At 50.0% G+C, this 12,424-nt stretch overlaps 2 protein-coding genes across 2 annotated transcripts; one reads left to right on the plus strand and one right to left on the minus strand.

Moving 5' to 3' along the window:
* Positions 1–1,026: 1,026 nt before the first annotated feature.
* VDAG_10513 (sulfite oxidase) lies at positions 1,027–3,103 on the plus strand (the record flags this gene model as incomplete). Its single annotated transcript, XM_009659630.1, has 3 exons — positions 1,027–1,188; positions 1,247–2,478; positions 2,531–3,103. 3 exons carry the CDS (start codon positions 1,027–1,029, stop codon positions 2,742–2,744), a joined length of 1,608 nt encoding a protein of 535 aa, XP_009657925.1. The 3' UTR covers positions 2,745–3,103.
* VDAG_10514 (endo-1,3(4)-beta-glucanase) lies at positions 3,000–5,916 on the minus strand (the record flags this gene model as incomplete). Its single annotated transcript, XM_009659631.1, has 4 exons — positions 3,000–3,258; positions 3,312–3,736; positions 3,790–4,177; positions 4,230–5,916. The coding sequence occupies 4 exons, from the start codon at positions 5,914–5,916 to the stop codon at positions 3,242–3,244; spliced, it is 2,517 nt and encodes an 838-aa protein (XP_009657926.1). The 3' UTR covers positions 3,000–3,241.
* Positions 5,917–12,424: the final 6,508 nt, after the last annotated feature.

Here is a 12,424-nt window from a genome sequence, read left to right on the forward strand (position 1 = left end):
CCCCCCCCCCCCCCAACTTTGGTCATCTCCCCTTTTAAAAACCCGGCCTGGTGGGGGGGGGGGGGGACACTGCCATCCTTGCCATGGATGGGCGCGATTCCCCCTCTCTGGGCGGGAGGGTTTTCTGAGCGAAAGATGCCCTTTCTCAACCCTTCAGAAAAATCCCAACGGTCGACCGAAAGGGACTTTGCGGGGCTGTCAACATCTTAAGACGGGATGATGGGGCAACTGCCTGCATGGCCTTTCCCTCACGGGAGAAAAGTCTCTCTGGGCGAAGGCACACGGGAAGCCACAGCTCGCTAATTAAAGCTGGGGAACGACCTGATTATTAGCACCTTTCAGCTCTGAACAAATATCCCGGCACCGATTTCGTATTACATGTACAACCCGGCCGCTTGGGCCGCTCCAGCTGACCGATAGAAACATTCATTTGTCGAATGAATGCTTGCTTGCTTCTTTCCCTCCGGCCTATTCTAATGCTGCTGAGGATGCCCGACAGCTAATGCATGCTATGCGAGGCCTGAGAGGCCTGAGAGGCCTGCGTCGCATTGAAAGAGTTGCCCCGCCCCGACATGCTCAGCGCCATCTCGTCTCGCTGCCTCTTCAATCGGAGCGCATACGGCAACTCCGGCTCTTCACTCTCAAGATCAACATGATGGGATACAGCACATGCGGGCAACGGTGCACTGGTGACGCTATGGCAGCACCTGCACAGAGCCACGCAACAGTCGTACGACCATGGGCATGACATCACCACCCGCAAAAGCCGGCACCTAGATACTCATATTCATTGGGTCGATGTCACGGCCCATGCAGCAGCTCCATCTGCTGCTGACGACACAGTGATGGCCGGGGACTTCTGGGATCGGAGTTCCGCAGAACCTCATGTCATCGACCCGGATCTGACGCATGTTTAAAAGCGACAAATCTTGCAAAACTCATCGCCAACGACCCGATACTTGGCGTACCTTCGCACGCGAGCCAAGTCTTCCTGCTTACCAGATATCAGCCATCTCAGTCGTGACAATGGCTCCAGCCGAACCACACGCGCTTCCCTTCCGCGCGAAGACCAATGTTCCTCACTTTGCAGAAGAGAGAGAAGGATGGAAGGGCTACATCGAGTGGGAGAAATACCCCGAGAAGAAGGAGCAAGCGCAGAAGATCCTGGCGCAATATGATTTTCCGGACGTTCGTGCTCCTCCGTCGTTGGCCTTGCATGCTGCCCCATGGCTCACACTCATCGCAGCCGCCAGAATTCCAACTTGTCCCACTGCCGGACACCAACCCACTTCTCACCGGCGAGCGGTTCAAGCAGTACCACTACGCATGCGGCCTGGACTACATCCCTCGAGTCAGCTGGGAATATGTCCAAAAAGAGAAAGCCAAGGACATGATCCATGTCTTGCAGTTCCCATACAACGGCGAACCGGTCAGAGTGCGCGTTTCGATCACCCTCGTACCCCCTAAATTTCTGACTAGTCGCCAGGATCGCCTCGTCGAGACTGAAATCACTGACAATAAGGACCACTTTGTCCGGAACCATGGCGGTGTACCCGAGATTGATCCTGAAAAGTTCACTCTCGACATTGATGGTCTCGTCAAGAACCCCCGAACCCTCACGCTGGCAGATCTTCAGAACGAAGCGCTGTTCCCTCGTCAGAGCAACGTCGTGTCGCTGCAGTGCTCTGGTACCCGCCGCATTGAGCAGATACACGAGTACCCAGGCGATGGCGACGAGCTCATCAACGCTCCTTGGGGAGAGGGTGCTATCGGCACAGCGCGTTGGACTGGAGTCAGTTTGAAAAAGGTCATAAAATACTGCGGTGGCCTTCAGGACGGCGTGACAGACATTGAGCTCCGCGGCGCCGACACTTACTTCAAGAAGGGCAACGCGATGAACTACCTCGTCAGTGTGCCCTGGCGCAAGGTCAAGGCGCACGAGGTCCTGCTTGCATGGGAAATGAACGGGGAGCCTTTGCCCAAGATGCACGGTTTCCCGCTTCGCGCCGTCGTCTTTGGCTACATCGGTGCCCGCAGCGCCAAATGGCTGTACCAAGTTCGCGCCATACGCGGCCCCAGCCCTGGACCAGTGCAGATGAAGGAATACCTGTACTACACGCCACAAATCGGCAAGCAGAACGCCAAGTTCAGCAACGGCTTCTCCATTCAGGACATGCCAGTGAGCTCCGCCATCATGAGCCCCCGCGATAAGGACCAGATCATCCACGATGGCAAGGTCAAGCTCCGCGGCTGGGCCTACTCTGGCGGCGGCCACTGGCCTGTGCGAGTGGAGGTCAGCGGCGATGGCGGGTCAGTCTGGTACGAAGTACCTTGGCAGAAGATGAGCACAAAGTACTTCTGGGCCTGGCGACTCTGGGAAATTGATCTGCCCGTAGATGCTGAGGGCTGGCTGGAATTTTGCGTGCGAACGTGGGACAATGCCATGAACACACAGCCTACCTACGTGAGGAGTGCATGGTGAGTTCTCTCGTGTCGTTGGACCAGGACACCAATCTGACAGCTGATACAGGAACTGGGGCTTGCACGTCACGTCGTCTGCTCACAGGATCAAGGTCTACAGCATTAACAAGAGCAAGCCTGACACGGCTGCGCGGCTGAAGCAACTCGAAGAGAATGGGACACCCATGTTGCCGATTACGCACCCCATAAAAGTTGACCTCGAATCTGACGAAGAGTACCACGCAGCCATGATCGCACAAGGGGGTCGCGATCCATTAGAGTGACAGCTGAGATGTTGACTCTAGGAGTACCTTTGTTCATTCAAACCTGAGGTTAGACATCTTGACTGCTAAGTTTCAATCGCCACTGCTCGTTTCACTTTCCTCGACGTCACTCGAATGAATCATGAAACGGCCATGACAGCAGCTGCGAGCACGGGCAAGTGTGGTATCTGCGATTGCCGATCAATCGCCCTACAAATCCCATATTTCACATTCAAATGGCTGAACTCGGTGGATGGGGAACACGCGTGTCGTTCGACGAATGGAGAGATCAAGATTTTCTATCACTGGTCTCTGGTCAAAGGTATTGCTACTAAGGAAATGAGACAAATAAGACTGATCTGTCGTGATCAAGTTAGGCTTCACTCCCGCACTCTTGGAGTCTTGCTCCTCTAATCAGCCTATATACGTCGCCTGAGGTCTTCTTTGATGCACCACTGGTGATCTGTTCGGGTATATGATCGCCACATTGCTTTTGTACAACTAACGTCTCCTTGATGTTACAGTCCACCCAGTGCTGCAGTGCTGTTAGCCATAGATCGCAATGAGCAAATGTGCGGGTCAACATACCAGCCGAGTACGCCATGTACCATGTTCTCGACGCCCCGCCATCAATCCATGCTGGCTGGAATGACGACGAGTTGAAGAAGGCGTACGCTTTGGCCGGCTCGATGATGGCGTAGTTGGCGTAAGCGATGCCCTTCCAGGCGTTGTTGATCTTGTCAATGCGACCGTTGCTGAAGTAGGTATCCCATTCCTGTTTGATGAAGGTCTTGGACCGCGAGAGCCCTGACGGCGCGTGGATGGGAATCATGTGAATGCCTTGGATGGCCTCAATGTTCGGATCGAAGAAAGTCGTGTGGTGGACCTTGTTTTCGAACAGAATGCCGGCTACCTTGTTGCCAATGAAGCTAGGCGGCTGGGCCGTATTGTCGGATGTATAAAGGTAGTACTGCTGAAGACTCCTCGTCATGACAGACAATTGAAGGTCGGCCCTGTGGGAGCTGTTAGGAGTGCGCCTCCTGACCGGCCTTGACGTTGTACATACCTGGCAACCATGTTCGTGTCACCGATGACGGTCCCCCACATCTTGATGGCATACATGGCCGAGATGTCCTCGGAGCTAGACTCCTGGTTTTTACCGTCAAGTGAAGGAAAAAGGCCGTGCGCCCAACTGTGTCCATGGTACCAGTCGAAGCTACGGTGCGGCGGGAAGAAGGTATCCAGCACGGTTGGGTTGGCATAATCACGCACAAGCGTGTTGACGTAGTCTTTGTTCTGAGCGAGCCAAGTTTTATCAAGGTAGCCAATGTAGGCGGCAGCGAGGACGTGGTAGCCGTAGTGGAAATGATGGTCGTTGTAGTATGAGTTACCAAAGTCGGCCATTGGATCACGGTTGACGTATGTCGCCGAGGAGACGACTCCGCCCCAGGCACCTTTGCCCCTGTTAGCTTGCTGAAGATGTGGATGGTAAGGGGAATGCCTCACTCTCGTAGATCAAGGGGAACTTTTGCTTATTGGTGGCAAACACAGCGAAGGCGGCCTTGAGCTTGTTGAGGCCAGCCTGGGCCAAGGCTTTGTCTCCGAGCATGTCATTGATGACATAAACAATCTGAGCAAACTTGGCAAGTGCCTTGCCGCTGAAGTACATTGAGTCGAGATTCGTTTGGGCGTTCATATCCTGCGAGATCTCAGACAATGCGACAGGCTTGATGGCGTTCTTGACGGCTGTCGACAAGGCCAGACGTCCCCCTCTGGTGATATCCCACGGAGAAAAGCTCATGCTGGTGGGAAGGTTGGACTCGGTCATTGTCCAGACAGAACCAAGAATCGCGACGCCGAGTCCCTTTGTCGGTGTCTGGAGCTTGAGTGCTGAAATACGTCTTGTGGTATCGGCATTGAAAGAAGCAACGTGGTGGGGCAGGGCGTAAGTGTAGATGTTGCCTTTGGGATGACCAGTCTTGGCGAATTTGAAAGAGTATGTTCCAACCGTGCCGGATGTAGAGCCGGTCAGGGTGATACCAGTCGCATAGATACCCGCACCATCGTCCAGCACCTTCTCCGAGCCCGTTGTCTTCGGGTCCTTGGCAATCTGAACGGTACCGTAGAAGCGGTTCCTGCTCTGGACCAGGCCGTTGTTGATGACCTGAAGATCGAGCGCAGCCCCTGAAGTGCTATGGCCGTAAACCCGCCAGGTAGTGCCATCTTCGAGGAGGAAATTGTACTTGACCACGTTGGTCTTGGGGTTTGTAGCTACCCGTACCATGCTACGGATGTAGACACCCGACTGAATCATGGGGGTAGCGCCTGAGAACTGGCCAGTGACGAACGCCATGCCCTGAATGAGAGGGAAGATGATAGAAGGAGGGGACGCCGCATTCCTTTTGAGTCCAACGCGAGCGGAAAACGCGGTCGTCTGGTCCATAGCAAGAAGAGTGTCCTTACCGAGCTCCTTGGCCGACAGGATCATCGACTGGATGCCAACTGGGTTGATGTAGTACGCATTGGCCTTGTTGTACTCGATAGGACCGAACACACGCTGTTTCGGCTCGGTGTGAGATATAGCAATGCCCCAGCTCGCTGCCGGGCCCTGGCCCCTCGACCAAGCGATCGAGTAGGGAAACGTGTAGGTCGGGCCGGTCTGGTCACCGAGGAAAAAGTTGGAGTAGAACTTGTTAGTTTGGATGGGGCCTGACTTGCGAACTCCCAGGCGTGGCGCTGGATGATCAGTCCGCCGGACGATGGATGATGGCGGAGCACTTGTTGCTACTGGTACAGCAAAAATGTCACCTCCAGCCCTTAGTTCGAGCTGTTGAGTCGGTGGCCTTGCTTGTCTCTTCTTCAATGTCGGCGACGCCACTGGCTGCAACAGCGATGTCGGTGAAGGGATAGGAGTGGTCAAGAGCAGTCCCTTGGTCAGAGACTCTATATCGGGGTCGATGATACCGGTCGTGTGGGGTTCGACATCTGATAGTGTTGGCAGCAACAGCGCCGTACCGGTTGGAATAACAGTGGCCTTGACCGTGACCGTCTCATCAGTCGGGATGATATCATCCTTGGCGTACGAGGTCAGATAGTCGCTAGGCAGCGGATCGACGGTCAGGGTGATGGCAGGAGGCACAGTCAGAGCCTGAGCTCCAGCGAGCCAGAGCAGATGGATGGCAGAACGCTTCATGTTGTCGGATGGGTGCATAAAGACCTCTCAGCATCCTCCCCGACAGCCCAGGCAGCGGGCCTGGGCTGTTTAAGGGCGATTTACCAGCTAGGAACGCCATCGGTTGGTGCGCGCCACGAGGATGATGGGTGTTGGATGGCTTGCAGTGAGAAATGAAGGGTCTCGAATCGGGACATCGCTCAAGCGACCTTCGCGCGTGGTCTGGGCGAGACCGAACCCCAAATGGGGACGTATTGAGACAGCGCAGAAGCAATGGATCGATGTGTGACAGGGTTGGCACGGCTTGCATGTCGACAAGTCCAGGAGTCCAGGGGCACAGTCCGTGGTGAATTGGTCCCATTGGCTGGATGAAGTCTACCAAGAGGGGCCAGAAGCTCGTCTGAAGGTCGGAGATATGGTGCGCTCAGCCCTTCAGCCACCAAAGAAGGTAGCCCTGAGGCTATCGCAACCGAAGGAGGGCCTGGGTCGTTCCAAGGGTGGGCGGGACACCATCAGCCCGCCACATACCGGTTTGGGCGGTCGAGATAGGAATGTGGCGACCGCGTGCTCGCCTGAACTGCCCACACGCGGAAAAGACACCTAGCGTGCGGGACGCTGGAATGCCTTGGCCTCTATCGTTTTAGCTCGAGAAACTATCGTCTTAGCGAGCTGCTGATCTGGTCTGATGAATACCATTCACGCTGAAGGCCCTGACTTGGACACAATAGTACTGGATCTGCCGTGTACAAACGGCTGGGTCCCCATTCCGCATCCACGAAGGCGATGCGTGGCTGGCTGGACGTTTCCCTTTTTTTTCTTCTTTTTTTTCTTCTTTCTTCTTCTTCTTCTTTTTTTTTTTGGACAGGCTCTCGAATGGCGATTCTTGATCGTAGTTGATTCAGAGTCGATAATGATTCTTCCATCTTAGAACAATCAAGACAGAGCCATACAGACTAGGGGGGCAGGCAGCGACGGAGTATCTTGGCGGTATTTGCTGGTTCGCAAGCGGTCAGGATTCGCTACGCGACCAACCGAGGCTACCAAACATGCTTGCAGCACCATACGGCAAGGACAAGCAAGCGTACAATGAAATTGACGCAGATGCGGAGCCGACCCTTCCCAGCAGACGACAAGATGATTAGTGTAGTTCATCCCCATAGAACAGTCGATTCATGCCTGTGGGGGACGTTTTGGCCCTGACGAACAGATACTCGCACTTAGAATGTCTCCTGTGGTCGAGAAGAGGACGCAACTTGGCACGTGGACATCCATCACGAGAATTTGGGTTGGGATTGACATCCGCACGCTGCTGACTTCTTCAAGGATCCACCTGAGCGCTCCCCGAGTTCTGAAGTCCTGGCAACAAGGTTGACATAGCACTTTGAAAAATGACTTCAACCATAGGTGCGCAGGATAACCATCCTCTATTGGAGAGTTGCCGAGACTCCGATTGTTGCTAGGGTCAAACTGCATGTAAGACGACGGCGATGGTGCCCAAGAAGCTGACCGAGCAAAGCTTGCCTTGAGGACGTACACACCGTTGCTAGTTCTGGCGCATCAATGAAATGAGGTGCCCTTGTGCCGCAGCGCGTGCAGAAACTCACGATGCGAAGGAGCGGAGTGGTTGCCAGGCCTGGGAGAAAATGCAGGTTAACATTTCAAATAAGATTACACAGCTTGAACCGGACCGCTCAGGACAGCCCTACGGACCCCAGGGTCGTTGTGGGATTCTGGATGGATATAAAGGCCTCGGTCATGCACCCTCATCTGACGCATGTCCGTTACATCTGCCAGGCACAGTATCCGCAAGACTGAGGCACAGAACGGGTCAAAATGCCGGTTCATGTAGCTTAGGGGCACGGACATAAAACGTCATTTCAGAGCGAGGCCAGCTTCACGACAAAGATGACTGACTGGTCTATGCGATTGAGGGGAAATGAGACTGTCCAAAACTCGTACAATCTCAATCATGGCGACGGAACCTCGGCATACTTACGCTATGGTGAGGCATGGCCTCCGCGCTATCCACGAGCGGCCCCCGCGCTACATCGAAAGAAAATGCCAGACCACGTTTCCACAAAATTCGAGGCCTACTTCCATTTCCTTATGTGTGGACTCCCTTGATAGTCCATAGAGGTTTGAGTCACTGACTCACCACCCGCACCGAGGGAGATTGATCTATTATTAGCCATCTCTCATTTTTGCTGAGAAATCTTGGCAATGGAATTAAAAGCATCTTTCCGCTAAGCATTAGAGCCACAACTAGCGCATCTTGTCTTTGCTGTGCATGCTTTTATAATTGAGGATTGAGGACTCATGGAGAGCTTATTAGGGCTGTCGCTTATTACAAGGCCCAAGTCATTCCACATTCGTACCTTGTTCATTCATGACTGATGACTGCCCAGAACATCACCATTGACATGATCGCAGGACTACGAGCACAAAGCCCCCCCGAGGCGGCATGCTTCATCGATGAGGCTGATAACGAGACTTTACAACCGTAATTTGGGGATGCGATTTGCATCACACTTGTACTAGCTGAGGCTTTATTTCTTTTTAGATGGATATTACTTCTACTAGGTGCTTGTACATGACTGCTTAGGCGATGGTAGGCTGAAGTAGTTACTGAGGACGTTGCTGTCACACAGGCCGCCTGACGGCGACGTGGTGTTCAACTTTGGGGATTTCGTCGTCTGATAGGAAACAACAGAGACGAATGCGCTTCTGATACAGACGGAGGTGGATCATATGCAGCGCTGTTGATGTCGAGAACAAGATCACAACGTTACGAAGGTGTGATCGTCGCGAAGTCTAGGGTGCGAATGACGCGAGAGAATCATAATATGCGCATTCCTTGCAAGAAACGCAACAGAACTCAATTGTAGAACGGCGCTGGAACAACTATTGGCTGTAACAAGATTTCCTGCACCGTAGCCTCGAAGTCCACACCGTAGAGCCAATCCAGATCAAAAGCCTCTTGAGAGACCATCTCGTCGCCTTTTGCTGGCAATCTTCTTTTGTTGATGCTTGCATTGAGTTCCAGAATTTGATCAACTCGCTCTTGGCCGCTTGAGCTGCCACCCATGCAGCACAGAGCGCAAGTTACTGTCCCCGGCCTGGTTTACTCTGCCTACGATCATGGTAAGCATGTAGACGTCCTCAAACGCTTGGTTAACACCCTGTCCAGCGGTAGGAGGCATAGCATGGGCTGCATCTCCCAGGATAACAACACGGCCTTACCTTGAAGCCCATGAGTCAAGTTTTGGGATGATGCAGAAGGGCCACAGATTGATGGCTTCAACGTGTATGTTCGATACGGCTCGAGAGACGAATGGTGGGTAATCCTCACTTCCTTGTCGTAGAAATTCAATGCACCATGCCTTGTCGCTTGTGATGCGCTCCCAACCTTCACGGTCGGGCTTTTCCGTAAAATGACTGTTGAACTAATATTAGGGGATTCCCTAGGGCGGTGATCAGGATACTGATCACCGATATGGTGATCACCGTAGCTGGGATTCACAGCTCTTAGGAGCACGTGAGTCACGGGTTACGTGATTAGTGAATCAGATGGGTATATCTAATTCGCGTAGGTAGTGGTCATTCAGAGATAGTAATACACCCCGATTAAATATAATAAGTTGAATCATTAAATAACTAAATAAATACCCTATTTTTCTATAATTAAATAGCTATTGAACTAATATTAGGGAACTCTATAGTTAGGATAGTAATATCTAGGATATCTAGGATCCACTACTCTCAGGAGCACGTAAACTATAGCTTACGTAATAGCTAAGAGTAGATAGGTATATCTAACTTATATAAATAGTAGTAACTTAGAGAAATAGATAATTAATTAAGAATTAACTATAATAAGATTTATATTAAATATATTATTTATTTAGAGCTTATAAATATAATAAAAGTATTAAATTAAAGTTTATATAAATAATAAAGCCCTCTTAATATTAATTAATATTATATTTAATATAATATAGAATAGCTAGAGCTAGAGAAATTAAGATCGATCTTATAAATAATATATTTATTATATATAAGCTTATCGATGAAACTTTATAAGTAATTATAAGAGTATTATTTTATTTTTAAGTATTTTAAGACTCTTATATAAGCTTAATAATAAGGAATTCCTTTATTATATAATCTATAAGAGTACCATCTACTTCGAATATCTTAGGACTCTTATAATTAAAGTTACTATTAAGCTATATCGCTAACTATAAAACCCGAAAAATAAAGGTATATAGAATAATTAATTACTTATACTAGAGCTTTATAAACTTAATTATAATAAGCTCTTTAGATTATAATACTAGCTCTATAATAGAGCTAGAGAATACTAAAAAACTATAATAAGAGTTTAATATTATCCTAAAGGATATTAATATTATATATTTTATTTAGAAGGTTAAGAAAGATCTTAATATAAATTTTATTATAAATAATATAGAATTATAATTCCTAGGATTATTAGATTTAATATTTATAGATCTTAAGAATATTAAGGTTATTAAAATAATAAATATATATAGAAATATAAAAGGAGTTTACTTTTTAGAAGCGTTTATTAAAGACTTCTAAAGCTAGAGGGAAAGGATTTTAATTCCTATAATTTAATAATCTCTTAAATATTAAAGGTATATTTTATAGATTATAGGATCCCTCTTCTTAGAATAATAAATATTAAAATATTAAAGAGATTAATTTTAATATTATTATAAGAAGATATAACGTACTCCACAAGCGAGTGGAACACACAAGCGAGTGAAACACTCCGTCGCGATTCCCCAACCACCTATCTTTCATCACCTTTCTACCCACAATTAAACATGGAGACTCCTTGCAAAGAAGCTCAATTGATTCTTGCTACCGAAGCTATCAAAAAAGATCCCAAGCTAAGCATTCGGAGCGCTGCGAAGATCTACAGCGTGAGCCATGTGACGCTAGGCCGACGACTGAAGGGAACTATCTCTCGACGCGACAGCCCTCCGAATTCGAGGACATTGACTTCCTTAGAGGAGCAGACAATTATTGAGAGTATTCTGGACCTGGATTCGCGATCATTTCCTCCCCGGCTTCGTGACGTGGAAGATATGGCCAATAGGCTGCTCGCCGACCGAGGCGCGCCACACGTCGGAGTCAACTGGGCTTCAAACTTCGTCAAGCGACAACCACAGCTAAAGACGCGTTTCTTTCGCAGATACGACTATAAGAGGGCCCAATGTGAAGATCCAGACGCGATAAACGCGTGGTTTCGCCTTGTACGGAATGTGGTTGCGAAGTACGGCATTGCGGCCGCAGATATTTACAACTTCGATGAGACCGGCTTTATGATGGGCGTTATCTCAACAGGAATGGTCGTCACAAGCTCGGAAAGGCGCTCAAATACGAAGCTCATACAACCTGGAAATCGACAATGGGTCACAGTGATCCAGGGGGTTAATTCCCAAGGCTGGTGCGTCCCGCCGTTTATCGTGGTCGCAGGCAAATATCACCTCTCGAGCTGGTACGAAGAAACATCCCTACCAAAGGATTGGGTTATCGCCACGACTGAAAACGGATGGACTACCAATAGAACAGGACTGGAATGGATTCGGCACTTCGATAAGTACACCAGGCCTCGCACAACAGGCACACATCGACTCCTCATTCTAGATGGACATGAAAGTCACCACTCGATCGAATTCGACGCCTACTGCAAGGAAAACAACATTATCGCGCTCTGTATGCCGCCTCATTCATCTCATTTACTCCAGCCTCTCGATATTGGCTGCTTTGGCCCGCTTAAGCAGGCGTACGGTCGGCAAATCGAGAAGAAGATGCGGGCGGGTATAAGCCATATCACCAAGGAAGACTTCTTCCCTGCGTTTCTTACAGCATCCCAAGAGGTAATGACGGAGAAGAACATCCAAGGGGCCTTTAGGGGAGCTGGACTCGTTCCTCATAACCCGGAAGCAGTCCTTTCGAAGCTGGATGTGAAGTTACATACCCCAACGCCTCCAGGGAGCAGTGGAGGGATACCCGAACCTTGGGTCTCGAGGACGCCCAACAATCCGATTGAGACGACTTCGCAGTCTGAGTACATCAAAAATCGGATTGCCCGTCATCAAGATAGCTCACCAACGTCTATTCTCGGCGCCGTTGACCACTTAGCAAAGGGAACGCGGAGTATCATGCATAAACTCACCCTCGTACAGTCCGAGGTCCAGCTCATACGAGGGGAGCTAGAGACCCTAAGCAAGCGTCGCAGAGCGAAGAAAAAGCGTCTCAGGCAAGGGGGAAGCATGTCTATAGCCGAAGCAGAGGACATTCAAGCCCAGAATGAGGTAGACGTCCAGATGAAGCAGGAAACGCAGCTGAGTAGGGGTCGTAAGCAGGGTATAGAATTGGCCCCTCGACGCTGTGGAACATGCGGCAAGGCAGGACATAACTCAAGGACCTGTCAGATCATTGTAGCTATATCAGATGATGATAACACCGATTGATTTAGTTAAATTCAAGTCGTCGT

Source organism: Verticillium dahliae, genomic scaffold, assembly GCF_000150675.1.
Source record: "Verticillium dahliae VdLs.17 supercont1.42 genomic scaffold, whole genome shotgun sequence".
In the NCBI taxonomy this organism is placed as follows: domain Eukaryota; kingdom Fungi; phylum Ascomycota; class Sordariomycetes; order Glomerellales; family Plectosphaerellaceae; genus Verticillium; species Verticillium dahliae.